A 15,973-nucleotide genomic window follows, 5' to 3' on the forward strand; every position below is an offset into this window, starting at 1 on the left:
CATCCATTATTTCTCCTATGCTTCTCCTACCCATCAATTAGTAAAAAGCAGAGAGCACTCCGCTAGGAGACATATGTCTTCCAAGTGCTGCTTTCCTCAAGGACCAATTGGAAAGGCGAGTTTGATCCGCGGCTCAGATTGAAAATGGACGTCTTTCTTTTATGAACATTCAATCGGCAAAAATACACAAATTTGTGAACAGCCCAATAGACTATAATTGGTAGCTGTCCTATGTGTGAAAAACTTGGATAAAACACATACGTGGAAAAAACGGAAGTCTGAATGACGTCCAGGGTCTCTACAACTCACGAAAACTGCTGAAAATACCGCCCCTCCTACACGGCTGCACAAAAAGAATGAACTATCAGTCCAAACGAAAAAAGCATTACATTATAGTGCATCGGTTACGAAATAAAAAAGTAAATTATTCTCGGGTTTTGAAAATACAACCAAATCCAAAAAGCAATTGGGAACATCAAATGTAATGGTAAAAAAAATAAATGACAGCCTTAGTGTGAGCGCAGACCACGCGGCTACCATCAATAAGGCAGACGTTCGCACTGCTACATACTATGTAAAAAGAAAACACGAGACCATTTTGTTTTAAATTGTAGTTTATAAATTAGAAAAAAAAAGTATAGCATCTTAAAAAAATATTCACAAAGCCTTTAAGGGGTAAATGATCTGGCTGAGAGCACAATGTCTGTAGGCTGCCTATCAGGCCTGGATGCTGAAGAGTGCGCCCTTCTCATGGAAGAAACAGTTCAGATTTTCTTTAAAGATGACGACCCATTGTAAAAAAAAAAACAACCAATGTCCATGTAAAAACACCTTCACATTAGATATGAAAATATGTATATACTAGAAAAGTGCCAGGAAAGTCAAACATTGCTCCATGATGAGGCGAAGAAGGTAGAAGAATTAGTGGAAAATACTCAAAGAATCTTATAAACCCACTGGGGTCCAATAGGTTGCCCCAGGCGATCATTTAGGGACTGGGTTGTCCAAACTTTTTCCTCTAGCACCCTTTTTACTGGTTTCCAACCAGCGTAACACCAGTCCATAAAAATATTTGTATCTAAAAAATTTATATCTATATATAAAACCTATACATAGTATGGGCAGCATGGATACCATGGAGAAGGCCTGCACGTGCTGATCCTCAGAAAGTCATGTCCTTCAGATTAAAGACTTGTTCTGAGGTCAGCAGGGTGACAGGGGGTAATATTTGGCGGCTCTCCCTGGACAGTAAGGAGAAATAAATATTTTTAGAAACCTCGTTAGGGGGTCCCCCCAGTGCAGGCAGCGACCGTGGCTGCGGAAATGGTCCAGCCTGGCAGGGCACAGTAGTAGGGGTAGTAGTAAGGAGGTTGTAGAGGCAGTAAGGAGGGTCTCAGCACTTCTCCAGGTTGGTACTGCCTCTGATCGTCCCTGACCAGAACCTTTACTGCCACCTTCTTGGCAGCTGGAGCCGCAGCCAATAAATCTGCTGCCATCTGTCTTCGTTTGGTCTTATAGCGCCGGTTCTGGAACCAGATCTTGACTTGGGTCTCTGTGAGCTTCAGAGAGGCGGCTAAGTCAGCACGTTCTGGGCCAGACAGGTAACGTTGGTGGTTAAAACGTCTCTCCAGCTCAAAGACCTGGGCGTGGGAGAAGGCCGCTCTGGAACGTTTTTTCCTCTGTTTTGGGGCCTCCAGGAGGAGCTGATCACATTTGGGGTCTTCATCTGGAGGGCTGGGATCTAGTGACAGGAAAATGAAAGAATTAATCGATCATCAAACAATAAGTTCACCAGTGTACAATTACGATAGCCTCGTTATAATAATACCTCTATATTCCGGGATTATTTTATTACATATATTTCCATATGTAACTATAATAGGTGCAGGGGTTTGCAATCGCAGCCAGGCCCTGGAGACTAGAGGGGCCCAAAAAGGTCCCTTTGCCCCATAGGAAAAGACTATTTCTATTAAAGACCAATGATATCTGGGGGTCCTGTTGGGGATTTTGCATTGGGGCCCATGAGCTTCAAGTTACACCACTAGTTAGTACCTTCATATTCTTCAGCGCTCTCACTGGTGGGTCTCTTTCTAGAGATCAATAATTGAATGTTCCCATCTCAGACACCCAATATTTCAGAGGAATCTATTAAACTATGAATACGTTTTTTGGAGTATGGGAGAAAAGTGTAAAATCCACAGAAAACCCATACATACACAAGAAAATCATACAAACTCTTTGCAGATGTTGTTGTATAGATATTACACATATTATCACAAATATATGTCATTATGTGCCTTTTTAGGATATGCTACAATCACAATATTCTAGCCATTACTGGAGATGAGAGATTTATTCGCCAGGTAAATCGACTCATAAATCACCGACCATTCAACTCAATGGAAAAAAACAATTCTTCCATTATTCTCCTAAATCCACCAAAAACAAATATCAAATGGTGAATCGACCAGCATTTTATGAAATGTGCTCATCTCCTCCTATTAGATGATTTCACCCCCTGAGGAAGCATGGTGAAACGCACATGGATCACGGGGATGATGTCTACATACAGTAGCTGAGTATGTCATTTGGTATTATTAGTGGCTGTTTTTTGGGTTATGTGTTTGTTATAGTTTCTAGGATTTTTCCTCATCATTGGGCACCATGGTTTCACCTATACATGCACATGCCTCTTTCCCTGTATACAGTACAGACCAAAAGTTTGGATACACCTTCTCATTTAAAGATTTTTCTGTATTTTCATGACTATGAAGATAGTACATTCACACTGAAGGCATCAAAACTATGAATTAACACATGTGGAATTATATACTTAACAAAAAAGTGTGAAACAACTGAAAATATGTCTTATATTCTAGGTTCTTCAAAGTAGCCACCTTTTGCTTTGATGACTGCTTTGCACACTCTTGGCATTCTCTTGATGAGCTTCAATAGGTAGTCACCGGAAATGGTCTTCCAACAATCTTGAAGGAGTTCCCAGAGATGCTTAGCACTTGTTGGCCCTTTTGCCTTCACTCTGCTGTCCAGCTCACCCCAAACCATCTTGATTGGGTTCAGGTCTGGTGACTGTGGAGGCCAGGTCATCTGGCGTAGCACCCCATCATTCTCCTTCTTGGTCAAATAGCCCTTACACAGCCTGGAGGTGTGTTTGGGGTCATTGTCCTGCTGAAAAATAAATGATGGTCCAACTAAACGCTAACCAGATGGAATAGCATGCCGCTGCAAGATGCTGTGGTAGCCATGCTGGTTCAGTATGCCTTCAATTTTGAATAAATCCCCAACAGTGTCACCAGCAAAGCCCCCCCACACCATCACACCTCCTCCTCCATGCTTCACGGTGGGAACCAGGCATGTAGAGTCCATCCGTTCACCTTTTCTGCGTCGCACAAAGACACGGTGGTTGGAACCAAAGATCTCAAATTTGAACTCATCAGATCAAAGCACAGATTTCCACTGGTCTAATGTTCATTCCTTGTGTTCTTTAGCCCAAACAAGTCTCTTCTGCTTGTTGCCTGTCCTTAGCAGTGGTTTCCTAGCAGCTATTTTACCATGAAGGCCTGCTGCACAAAGTCTCCTCTTAACAGTTGTTGAAGAGATGTGTCTGCTGCTAGAACTCTGTGTGGCATTGACCTGGTCTCTAATCTGAGCTGCTGTTAACCTGCGATTTCTGAGGCTGGTGACTCGGATAAACTTATCCTCAGAAGCAGACGTGACTCTTGGTCTTCCTTTCCTGGGGCGGTCCTCATGTGAGCCAGTTTCTTTGTAGCGCTTGATGGTTTTTGCAACTGCACTTGGGGACACTTTCAAAGTTTGCCCAATTTTTCGCACTGACTGACCTTCATTTCTTAAAGTAATGATGGCCACTCGTTTTTCTTTACTTAGCTGCTTTTTTCTTACAGAAAAATCTTTAAATGAGAAGGTGTGTCCAAACTTTTGGTCTGTACTCTATGTATGTTTTTAGCCTTGGCTATCATAGTACATACTGAATGATTACACATATATACTTCTTTTATTTGGTATACGTTATAGGTTTGGATGTATATATATCTTGAACACTGCATATTGCCTTACTATATACCATTAGAATGATACATAAATATATTTAAGCAGCATGGTGGCTCAGTGGTTAGCACAGTTGCTCAGTGGTTAGCACTGCAGCCTTGCAGCGCTGGGGTCCTGGGTTCAAATCCCACCAAGGACATCTGCAAGGAGTTTATATGTTCTCCTGTGTTTGTGTGAGTTTCTTTCGACAGTCCAACAACTTACTGATAGGGAATGTAGATTGTAAGCCCCGATGGGGACAGTGCTGACAGTATCTGTGCAATTAATGGCGCCAAATAACGAGCATGATAAATAATCTAATAATCTTTATCATTATCCATTACAAATAGGCTACTAAACATACTTATATCTGCTGTTGGACTGCTTTTTTCTTTATTGTCATCCATCCCTCTTTCTTCAGAATTACCTTGCTTTATTTATCATGATTATTATGACGAGAAACGCGTCAGTTTTTTTCATCTCACCACTATTTTTTCTTGTTTTTTTAATGGCCTAAATAAACTTATTTATATTAATTCTTACCGGATGGATGTGCTGAATATCTTTCCCTTTTATGTTTTTTTTTTTTTTATATTTTTAAATTATTCCTAATAAAAAAAAAAATTTTCATCAATGTGGGGATTCTTTATTTCATTCTATTTAGCCAGAGCTTTTTTGGTTTATATCTATTATATAATGTATTTATTTTTTATTTTATATGAAAAAAATACATATTGTATTATAAATGTCCCCAAACATATTATCGCCACATACTTTAACTGTTATTATACCAAAGACATACTGATAGGGAATTTATATTGTAATCCCCAATGGGGACAGTGATGACGGTATTTATAAAGTGTTGTGGAATTAATGGTGCCGTATAAGTGAGTAAAATAAATAAATAATAAATATTTTAATAATACTTCTATATGTTTCCATAATTTAATTCTAATCTAAATTCTACTAATATATGTTAGGTCTGATATTAATACTTACTAGAATTATTAAATGATGCAAGTCATTATACTAAGATTTCTGCAAGCAAAAACTGCAAATCACCATTAATGTAAATTAGCAAAAATATGACTATATTATTACTATTATTACTAATATTACTATATTGCTATAACTATAATAATAAATATATATTAATAGTGATAATAAAAATAAACTACAATATACATGTATTTACTAATGTTACTAGCCAGATATCTATTTGCTAGCCAGATCAGAGCAATACATACTACTATTCTTCAATGTTAATTCCACTATTATTACTATACAATTCAGTAGAAATACTACTGCTGTTTACCATTACTGCATACAATGGTTTAATATAATATAATATAATATAATATAATATATTGTTAATATTTGTGAAAAGCAGCTCTAAGGACCAACCATCATTACATAATGCTACAGTCTATCCCACTTCATGCTATGATTATTAAATGCTATAATAATACCACTACATGCTGTGATTAGTAAATGCTAGCTATAATAATGCCACAATGTATTATAATAATATTAAACTAGCTCTAATCATACCACTATATCCTGGTATTATTACATGGGGACTCTAATAATACCATTTCTTCTTGCCATCATGTGCTGAAATAATACCACTATGTATTACCATTGTTACAAAGTGAATATAATATTATTTAGGGCTGAAATAACACCCCTGTGTGTTCCCATTACTACATGTTATTTCTAAAAATACATACATTTCCTATCATGATTACCTATTCCACTACATCTCTACTATAACCACTACACATTATCAGTTGCTTATATTAATACTATCACATTATATGTTAACTCTAAAAATACTGCTCTATACTACTTTTACTACTTTTACATAAGCCAGAAATAATAAGCTCTAAAAAGAATAAATACCACTTTATAATGGTAGCAAAAGGACACTACATGGTATTAAATTATACACTGACCATAATAAAAGTGATGCAATCAATAATTACAGCTTGATAGACATAATACTGCTGTGCAAAATGCCTTTCACATGCCAGCCATGATAATACCATTATAATGGAGCAATTATTACATATTGGTGTAATGTGTTTCAAAGTGAGAAAATAATGATATGTTGTAAATCTTCCATATTAAATGTATATGATGTGTATGTGCTAATATGTCTGTAATAAAGGGTAGAATGTATTTATCGATATCATAGAGGACTGGACACACACTGCGCTTGTGTTCAGAAATAAAGCAAAATTGTATGATATAAGGGTATAATGCCATTGTATCTGTATTAGTGATGTCTACATGTAGGGTAGTGATGAAGGCCAGTGTGAGCGAATGGCCCCCTAATCCTAGGAGACAGGGAGGAGACCACCTCTACCATCATTACCGCATCTCCCCAGCAAAGAGGTCACAAGTTAATTCTGGTCTCAGAAGTTAATTTTTACATTGGGGAGAAGGGGCAAGAGGTGATCAGTCACCAATATCTCCAGATGACTGTAGATAGATGATAGATAGATAGAGAGATAGATAATAGATAAATAAATAATAGATAGAAAGATGATAGCTAGATAATAGATAGATAGATAGATAGATAGATAGATAGATAGATAGATAGATAGAGACTACTGCTGCTATTATGTATATATCTATCAATTATCTATTTTTCTAACTCAAATGCATCTGATTTATATCTATTTGTCTAGTATCTATCTTATGTTTATGTATGTAGCTAATATCAGTCCAAATAAATCACATACACCTACACATCCGCACACAGATATATAAGAGCTTCTGTACATGTAATCATTTACCCATCTTATATTTTATAATAACAAAAAATTATAGAAACAATAACTATCATCTATCTATCCATATATCTATCTATCTCTCTATCTATTATCTATCTATTATCTGTCTATCTATCTATCTATCTATCTATTATCTGTCTATCATATATCTATCATCTCTCATCTATCTATTATCTATCTATCATCTATTTATTATCTCTCTATCTATCTATTATCTATCTATCTATTATCTATCTATCTATCTCTCTATCAGCCTATTATCACAGACGGATATATGACTGTACCAGCGCTAAGTTGTGAAACAATTGGACCTTGGATTACATGGACTCTGTTTTCCCAATTCATACAGAAATGTTCTTCAAATTAGCTATAAATATATCTGATGCTGTGTGGTATGATATCTATCTAACTAAACATATACATATTAATAAACATGTATAATATATATATATATATATATATATATATATATATATATATATATATATGAAGTATGCTAAAGAGTGATATTATATATTACTAATATATACAATATTAACAATATATTATATTAATATTAATATCTTATATTAATATTATATATTATCTATGTTAATCTATATTAATAGACAAGTATATATATACATATAAATTATGCTAAAGAGTGTATATATATATATATATATATATATATATATATATATATATATATATACACTTTTTAGCTTTTTAGCATTCCTCATATGTAAAATCATTACTATCTTGAAAATACTGCACAGCACTTCGCAGATATTATCGTTCATATACATATATATATATATATATATATATATATATATATATATATATATGTATATATATCACAGGCATGCAGATAGATTGATTCCATTATGTTGACAATACACGTATAATAATAACTTGTTGCATTCCTCTGCTTTGCAGTGATAATGATAATAGGAATAACAGTGATAGGAGAGATCTTATTGCCCAGTACAGACATATAAAGGTTTGATCACTTATTAGCATACAATCTTGCAGATCGCATTCAGCAGATGTTGGTGCCGATCTGCATTGTACGATGTGTTTGTATTTATATCATGGCTCCTCCCCAATCCTTCCAACCACTCCCCAGACAGCACAATGACAGGGTCACAAAGCTGGTGACACATGACATGAGGACACTAAGCCCTGCACCCTCACCCCACTCACATGGCTGTTACATGGAGATTATTTTTAGTGGCCGTAAATTAGACAAAGTAAAACATCATTTTATTAAATATCCAATTAACATAAAGGAAATGACACTGATCTTATCATATAGTAAATTACTACAATTAGATCGTCATATCAACTGCTGCTGCAGAACCATGTGCTAGCTACAGTGTATGTATATATATATATATATATATATGATATATATATATATATACTGTATATATACAAATAATGTATACATGTACACACATATCACTATTTATAGCATTATTTTCCAACCTTTCCTCCAAAGTACAACCTTAATTTTTAGATGTATAAAGAAGTATACGTCTGTTAATTGTACAATTTAATATTGCTAATTAGATTTGGTCATCTATCTATTTCCTATCTATCAATCATTATACAAAAGACTACGCGATATATTTATATCAGCATCAAAATGTAAATAAAGATGCAATATGTAAATCCCATACCATGTATTGCAAATCTATCTACCATTGCTATATAGTATGAATACTACACACAAGCCATATGTACATGTAGACGTAAAAACTCTATAAATATATATAAATATACATGTCATTTAATATAATATTATAATATTAATAATCGAATTTGATAATAAATATATGTAAAATGTACGTTTTTAATAAATGCATATATACATACAATATGTTGTATTATTCTGCATATATATATACTGATACAGAGAGCGATATATATAGATATATAAATACTTATAAATAGATATATGTATGTACATATATACAAATAATTACATTGTGTTGCATTATTGTGTGTATATATATATGATTATTTCATGTTTTATGATATATATATATATACATATGTATTATTACACTGTGTTGCATTATTGTGTGTGTGTATATATATATAAATATATATGTGATAACATCATGTTTCATATTGTATATATACATATATATATATACAATTACACTGTGTTGCATTATTGTGTGTGTATATATATATATATATACTGTATATATATTTACATATGATTACATCATGTCGTATTATATATGTATATATATATATACAACTATACTGTGTTGTATTATCGAGTGTGTGTATATATATGTATATATATGTGTATATAAATATATATATATATATATGTTATCACATAGTATTGTGTTGTATGAATATGCTCAGTGTGTGCTGTATGTATATCAGATGCATTACTGATTATATTGTCTATACATGTTGTGTATTGTGTACATATATATATATGTATATACATATATATATGTATATGTATATATATATATATATATATATATATATATATATATATATATATATATATATTGCCTATATCTGCTGTGTAGACTGTTTTTGTGACTTCTCTAGGGGGTTAATATGGCTTTATCTAGCAGCGGGCTACTATGAGTTTATTTATCAGTGGGCTGATATACTGAGCAGACCCCAGTAATGAAGCTGCAAAATAGACAGTGTGTCCCTATACGACCCCATTACACATGTGGCCCCCCATACCTGATCCACTGGCTGCCATCTCACAGTCACTACAGCCCGGGGTTTCTTCCTCCTCTTCCTCCTTAGGTCTCCCATCCAGCGGCCTCTGGCTCTTCCTCATCCCGGACCCCTCCATCATATCCCCCTCTCCTGTCCTTCCAACGTCCCCCTCCTCACTGAGAGCGGAGTCAGAGTCCCATCCAGCCTGCTCCCTTCCTGCCAGAACCCCCTGAGCCCCTGGAGATGCCAGTCCTTCTGCACCCACCTCCCCAAAAAGTCTCCAGCAGCAGGAGGGATGGGGGATGGTGGCGGGGCTGCTGATGGTGGGGAGCAGGCGCCCCAGCCTGGGGAAGGACCCCCCACGTTCCTCCTTCTTGTTCAGGATGGCCTGGATGGAGAAAGGTGTTAGGGAGCTGGAGCTGCGCAAAGCCATTGGGAGAGGATCTGGGAAGTGAGGCTGGATCTCCTGGAGAGCAGAGGTGATCACTGGAGGTGAGGTCCCTGCACCCTCAGACCATCACCAGGTGTCTCCACAGGTGAATGGCCTCCTGCTCCTCCACAGTCTACAGCTCAGCGGTGGAGGAGATCCCTGTCCCAGGTCTTCATCTGGGAAATGGCATCACACCAAGTCTTCTGCTTGTGATCCAGGGGACAATCTCCAGCAGCCCCTGCTCTGGTAGATAAGGAGACCCCAAGTTTCAAGCTGGACCTTTGTGTCTCCAGGCAGGATGATGGTTCTGATGGACTCTTCTCCTCCTGGGGTCTGGTGGAGCTGCAGGGTCGTCCCTCTGTGCTGTGGCTACAGGCTGAGGGCGTCTGCAGATCTGCTCATCTCAGGAGAAGGCTTCTTCTTACTGCAGCCCCCTGCTCTATGTGCTCCCAGGTATTGGGGTGTCAGCTCTGTGGTGAGGGTTTGTGGGGGTCCCCTCTGCAGTCTGCGCTCTCTGCTCCTCTCCCTGGCTGTGGTGCTGCTGTCTCTTTCTCACTTTAGTCTTGCTCTCTCCTCTCTTTCTTTCTTTCTCTCTCATTCCTCACCTGTGAGTGACAGCTGGAAATGGGACGATCTGATAGGATGGCTCGGGCGACAGCGCCCGATCTGATTGGCTGAGAACAGTGCTGGGAATGTTGACCTTGTGCTGGGAATAAGTGTTAACCCTTAGACCTCCCGGTATAACCTGCGTCTCCTGCAACCGGGGGAGGACTGGGGTAATGGCTGGAGATGGCAGAGAAGAAGACAAGGAAGAGCAGAAAAAGGCATCAGAAATCTGAGGAGAAGGAAGGAAAACGGAATGTAGCTAATTGTATCTGAATATGTACCAAGAGCTGAGAAATAAAACACCATCCCCTCTATGAGTGATAAGTAATAGTATCTATCAATCACATATCTATCTATCTATCTATCTATCTATCTATCTATCTATCTATCTATCTATCTATCATTTATCTATCTATTATCTATCAATCACATATCTATCTATCTATCTATCTATCTATCTATCTATCTATCATTTATCTATCTATTATCTATCAATCACATATCTATCTATCTATTATCTATCAATCACATATCTATCTATCTATCTATCTATCATCTATCTATCCATATATCTATTATCTATCTATCTTTCTATATATTATCTATCTATCTATTTTCTATCATCTATCTTTCTATATATTATCTATCTATCTATTTTCTATCATCTATCTATCTATTATCTATCTATCTATCTATCTATCTATCTATCCCATATCTATTTATCTATCTTTCTATCTACAGTATCTCTCCATCTATCTATATATTTTCTATTTATATATTTTCTATCTAGCTATCTATCCATATATCTATTATCTATCTATCTTTCTATATATTATCTATCTATCTATCTATTTTCTATCATCTATCTATCTATCTATCTATTATCTATCTATCTATCTATCTATCTATCTATTATCCATCTATCTATCTATCCCATATTTATTTATCTATCTTTCTATCTACAGTATCTATCGATCTCTCCATCTATCTATATATTTTCTATCTATATATTTTCTATCTAGCTATCTATCCACCACTATCAATGCTATATACCAACATATATGTATTACCCTAGTTACAATTAATTATCTTATGCCTATACGCGCATTTGTGAACTACAGTAATAAGAAGTAACAGTAATTTGCAATATTTTATTTCCCATTTTCAATATTAACTCAAAGTTTATAAATCTATATAAAGAAATGCAATCACTGGGCAGATCATGGAGCTGAGCTCTACATATACACACATTTAATCCTGATGTTTTTCAGCAATTTCCTCCCTCTATTCCATAGTGTAATAGTGCATCCCATTGTTGTTTTTTATTTTAGCATTAAGTGATAAGATGCACTTACACTGGGTGAGTAATTTAATAAACACACATGTACATGTAATCCTGAGCATTACTGTCTGCAAAGTGCGGGTAGCTGCTGGGTCTTTCAGGATCATATGTATGTATATATATATATATATATATATATATATATATATATATATATACACACATACAAACACGTACACGTGTATAAATATATACCCATATATCCATATGCATATGGCCGGACTGGACAGCACCATACACCCCTGGCCGGTGACTGCTCTCAGCCTCCAGTAGATCGCACGATCAGTCGGTTTAGCATTATTCCACTTATATCGGGGAATTACTACTTCATCTCAGCGAAAAACACTGATTCCTATAACTCTGCGCCCTGCAAGCGTTAAAACTACTAACATAATGCAATACATACAGTAGCTATAATAACATTATATATGTATACACACACACACATATATATATTCATACACACAAGTGCCTCTTATCATTATTATTGCTATAGTAAAATTACATTACATGTGTTATATATATATATATATATATATATATATATATATATATACTGTATATATATATAGATAGATAGATAGATATACATATATGTATTATTATGGCAATGATATTTAAGAATAACTTATGATCATGTAAATGCGTGTCTCCATGTATCTCATTATACATATGCAGACATATACAGTTCATGTGTGCATGCATTTATGTATATATATATGTATAATATATATATATATACATTGTCTATCTATATCTATCTATCTATCTATCTATCTATCTATCTACCTAGCTATCACATATCTGTCTATTAGAAAAAATTGGAGGCAGCACACCAACTTGTAAAGGTGAAAAAAAGTGCTATTTAATAGCTCATAATGCCCATAAATGCTTGAGAAAGGCTCAGACTTGGAGCAGAAACATCGCCATTATGGGCTTTTAAATAGCACTTTTTTCACCTTTACAAGTTGGTGTGCTGCCTATCTATCTATCTATCTATCTATCTATCTATCTATCTATCTATCTATCTATCTATCTATCTATCCATATATCTATCTATCTATCTATCTATCTATCTATCTATCTATCTATCCATATATCTATCTATCTATCTATCTATCTATCTATCTATCTATCTATCTATCTATCTATCCATCCATCTATCTATCTATCTATCTATCTATCTATCTATCTATCTATCCATCCATCTATCTATCTATCTATCTATCTATCTATCTATCTATCTATCTATCCATCCATCTATCTATCTATCTATCTATCTAGATATATACACACACACACCATGTATTATATATAGATTTACAAAAATGTGATATAGATATGAACAGAGAGGATAAATAGATGTGGAGATAGTCAAACAGACAGATAGATTAGATAGATAGAAAAAGAAATAGATAGATGGATAAATAGATAGAGAAATAGATAGGCTCGAGAAAGGACCTCAATTGGACCAAACTTGCAGTCACTATGGGCCATTACATTTTTCATATTTTTCTAATTTGGGTGTGCTGCCTTCATTTATTACTATAGATAGATAGATAGATAGACAGAAGGAGACAGATAATCCAAGTATGGGTAATTAAAAGATATGACTGTTCCCAAAATACATTACCATGCAAAGTATTACTACTGATACCTGTATTTGTCAGCCTATGTATGTACATGTGTAGGACATAGACAGCTTATTCAGGGCACATATATGCAACAGCTATGTATCTACAGTATCTATCAATGTGGAAAAAATAGAATGGAGGCAGCACTCCAGTAAAAATAAGTGAAAAAGGTTAATTTTATTCACCCAGATATATGTGAGGTTTCAGCCTTTCATTTGAAGCCTTTCTCTATCTATCTATCTATCTATCTATCTATCTATCTATCTATCTATCTATCTGACAGATAATGGAAAAGCACAAAAAAATAGAAAATTAATGGTGTAAGGCCTCCCAAATAAAAATCCAATTGTTGCAGTATGTGAAAAAAAAGGAGAGGCAGCACTCCCATAGATATGTAAAAAGTGGACTTTAATTAGCTCTATCTATCTATCTATCTATCTATCTATCTATCTATCTATCTATCTATCTATTATCTATCTGTCTATCTATCTATCTATCTATCTATCTATCTATCTATTATCTATCTATCTATCTATCTATCTATAATCTATCTATCTATCTCATATGTATATCTCTATCTATCATCTATCTATCTATTATCTATCTATCTATAATATATCTATCTATTATCTATCTATCTATCTATTATCTATCTATCTATTTATCTGTCTACATATCTATCCATCTATCTAGCTATCCCTATGTATCTATCTATCTATCTATCTATCTATTATCTATCTATCTTTTATCTATATTTTATCTATCTATTATCTATCTATCTATTCATTTATCTACAGTATCTATCTTTATATCTATTATCTATCTATCTATCTATCTATCTATCTATCTATCTATGTATCATCTATTATCTATCTATCTATTATCTATCTATCCATATCTATCTATCTATCTATCTATTATCTATCTATCTATTATCTATCTATCTATCTATCTATCAATCCATATCTATCTATCTATTCATTTATCTACAGTATCTATATATTTCCAATCTTTCTATCATTTAATATTTCCATGATACTTGTGCTATAGTGATGTAGTGCTATATTCTTCGGCATTTGGTGCAGACACTGGGGCGGTATATGTAGGATGGGATAATGGCCCCAGGTGCAGGTAGAGGGACAATAGCAGCTTCTGTGTGGACACCAGCCCTCTTGTCCAGGCTGCAGGGTTATGGGGATATGCCTGGTTTAACAGCCCCATCCATAATCACTCTGTAAAAATACAGTCTGACAATAAGATAAACTCTCCTATAATGGGGGCACAGTCCCACCAAGTGGCATTGTGTTAACACCAGTAGAAGTGAGCTGTCTATGAATAAGAGCAGAGAATGACACATGAGGGGGCTTGGAGGCTTCCTGAGATCTGGCACACAAGTTGGGTGGTCTATGTTTATTTCAACAGCCTTCACTAGACCCCTTCCTCACCTCCCTGTGCAAGTGGCTAGAGCAGCCTGTCCTGCTGAGATCCTCTTCACACTGCTCCCTCTTATCCCTCAGGAGAAGGAAATCTCCGCATAGTCAGGGAGGTGTGTTTATTTTTCACCCCACCGAGAAGTTAATGTATAGGCCAAGATCAATACTGCTCTGAATTTGTGAACAAGGAGCAGCCAGGTAGTTTTCCAGCCTCCTTGCCAAGGAAGAAGCCCCACAGAATCCTTATGTGTTATTCAATGGTTCTTCCTCCTAGGATTTATGTAAAGAGTGAAATCCACAATCAGCATGTCAGAATAGGGGATTAATCAATGCAGAAGCCTTGGTGTATGTCATAGACGCCATAGTCAGGAAGACCCTCAATATATCTACTGACACTAAGGTCCAGGGTCCATATATCGGGGACATCTGTATCAGTTGATGATAACTGATGTCAAAATATCATCAGCCGTCATTATTATTATTTTATTAATATTTATTATTATAGCGCCATTTATTCCATGGCGCTTTACATGTGAAAAGGGGTATACATAGCAAAAACACTTACAATAATCTTGAACACAATGTGACAGCGACTGGTACAGGAGGAGCGAGGGCTCACATCCAGATTTTTCACCAGTTTTACTACAAATTGACGACCCGGATCCAAAAAAACACAACACAATGCATTTTCTGGTCTTTGAAGGGTCCAACGCAACAACTGATGTACAGGATAAATGTGAACAATCCCATAGAAAATAATGTGATGTGTTCTCGCATCAGTTTGTCATTGGCATTTTAGTGCCACACCGGAGGAAAAAAAAAAAGACAAGATCAAGGAAAATATCTAAACCCAACTAACAATCATCATTTGGGTCCATCGAAGAGCACACGGCTTTCCAGCTCCAGCTAGCACAACTAGTCTGTTAGAGGATTTTTTAAACCCTCTTTTTCTGATGCATGTGCCCATATGGATCTTT

At 35.4% G+C, this 15,973-nt stretch overlaps 1 protein-coding gene across 1 annotated transcript; it reads right to left on the reverse strand.

Annotated features, from left to right (window-relative positions):
• Window positions 1-596: 596 nt before the first annotated feature.
• NKX3-2 (NK3 homeobox 2) lies at window positions 597-10,584 on the reverse strand. Its single transcript, XM_073657448.1, has 2 exons — window positions 9,573-10,584; window positions 597-1,741 (listed from the first exon to the last, which is right to left on the reverse strand). The coding sequence occupies exons 1-2, from the start codon at window positions 9,982-9,984 to the stop codon at window positions 1,281-1,283; spliced, it is 873 nt and encodes a 290-aa protein (XP_073513549.1). The 5' UTR covers window positions 9,985-10,584; the 3' UTR covers window positions 597-1,280.
• Between the last annotated feature and the right edge of the window lie 5,389 nt (window positions 10,585-15,973).

This window comes from Phyllobates terribilis, unplaced genomic scaffold, assembly GCF_046119375.1.
Source record: "Phyllobates terribilis strain yellow unplaced genomic scaffold, ASM4611937v1 Scaffold_1__5_contigs__length_1240528914, whole genome shotgun sequence".
Lineage (NCBI taxonomy): Eukaryota > Metazoa > Chordata > Amphibia > Anura > Dendrobatidae > Phyllobates > Phyllobates terribilis.

Bases quoted from the DNA above. Each gene is read 5' to 3' on its own strand.
- NKX3-2 (XM_073657448.1), bottom strand. From the start codon at position 9,984: ATGGCTTTGCGCAGCTCCAGCTCCCTAACACCTTTCTCCATCCAGGCC. The intron at 1,742-9,572 runs GTATGGGGGGCC...TCCTGTCACTAG, and splicing joins GATGGCAGCCAGTGGATCAG to ATCCCAGCCCTCCAGATGAA.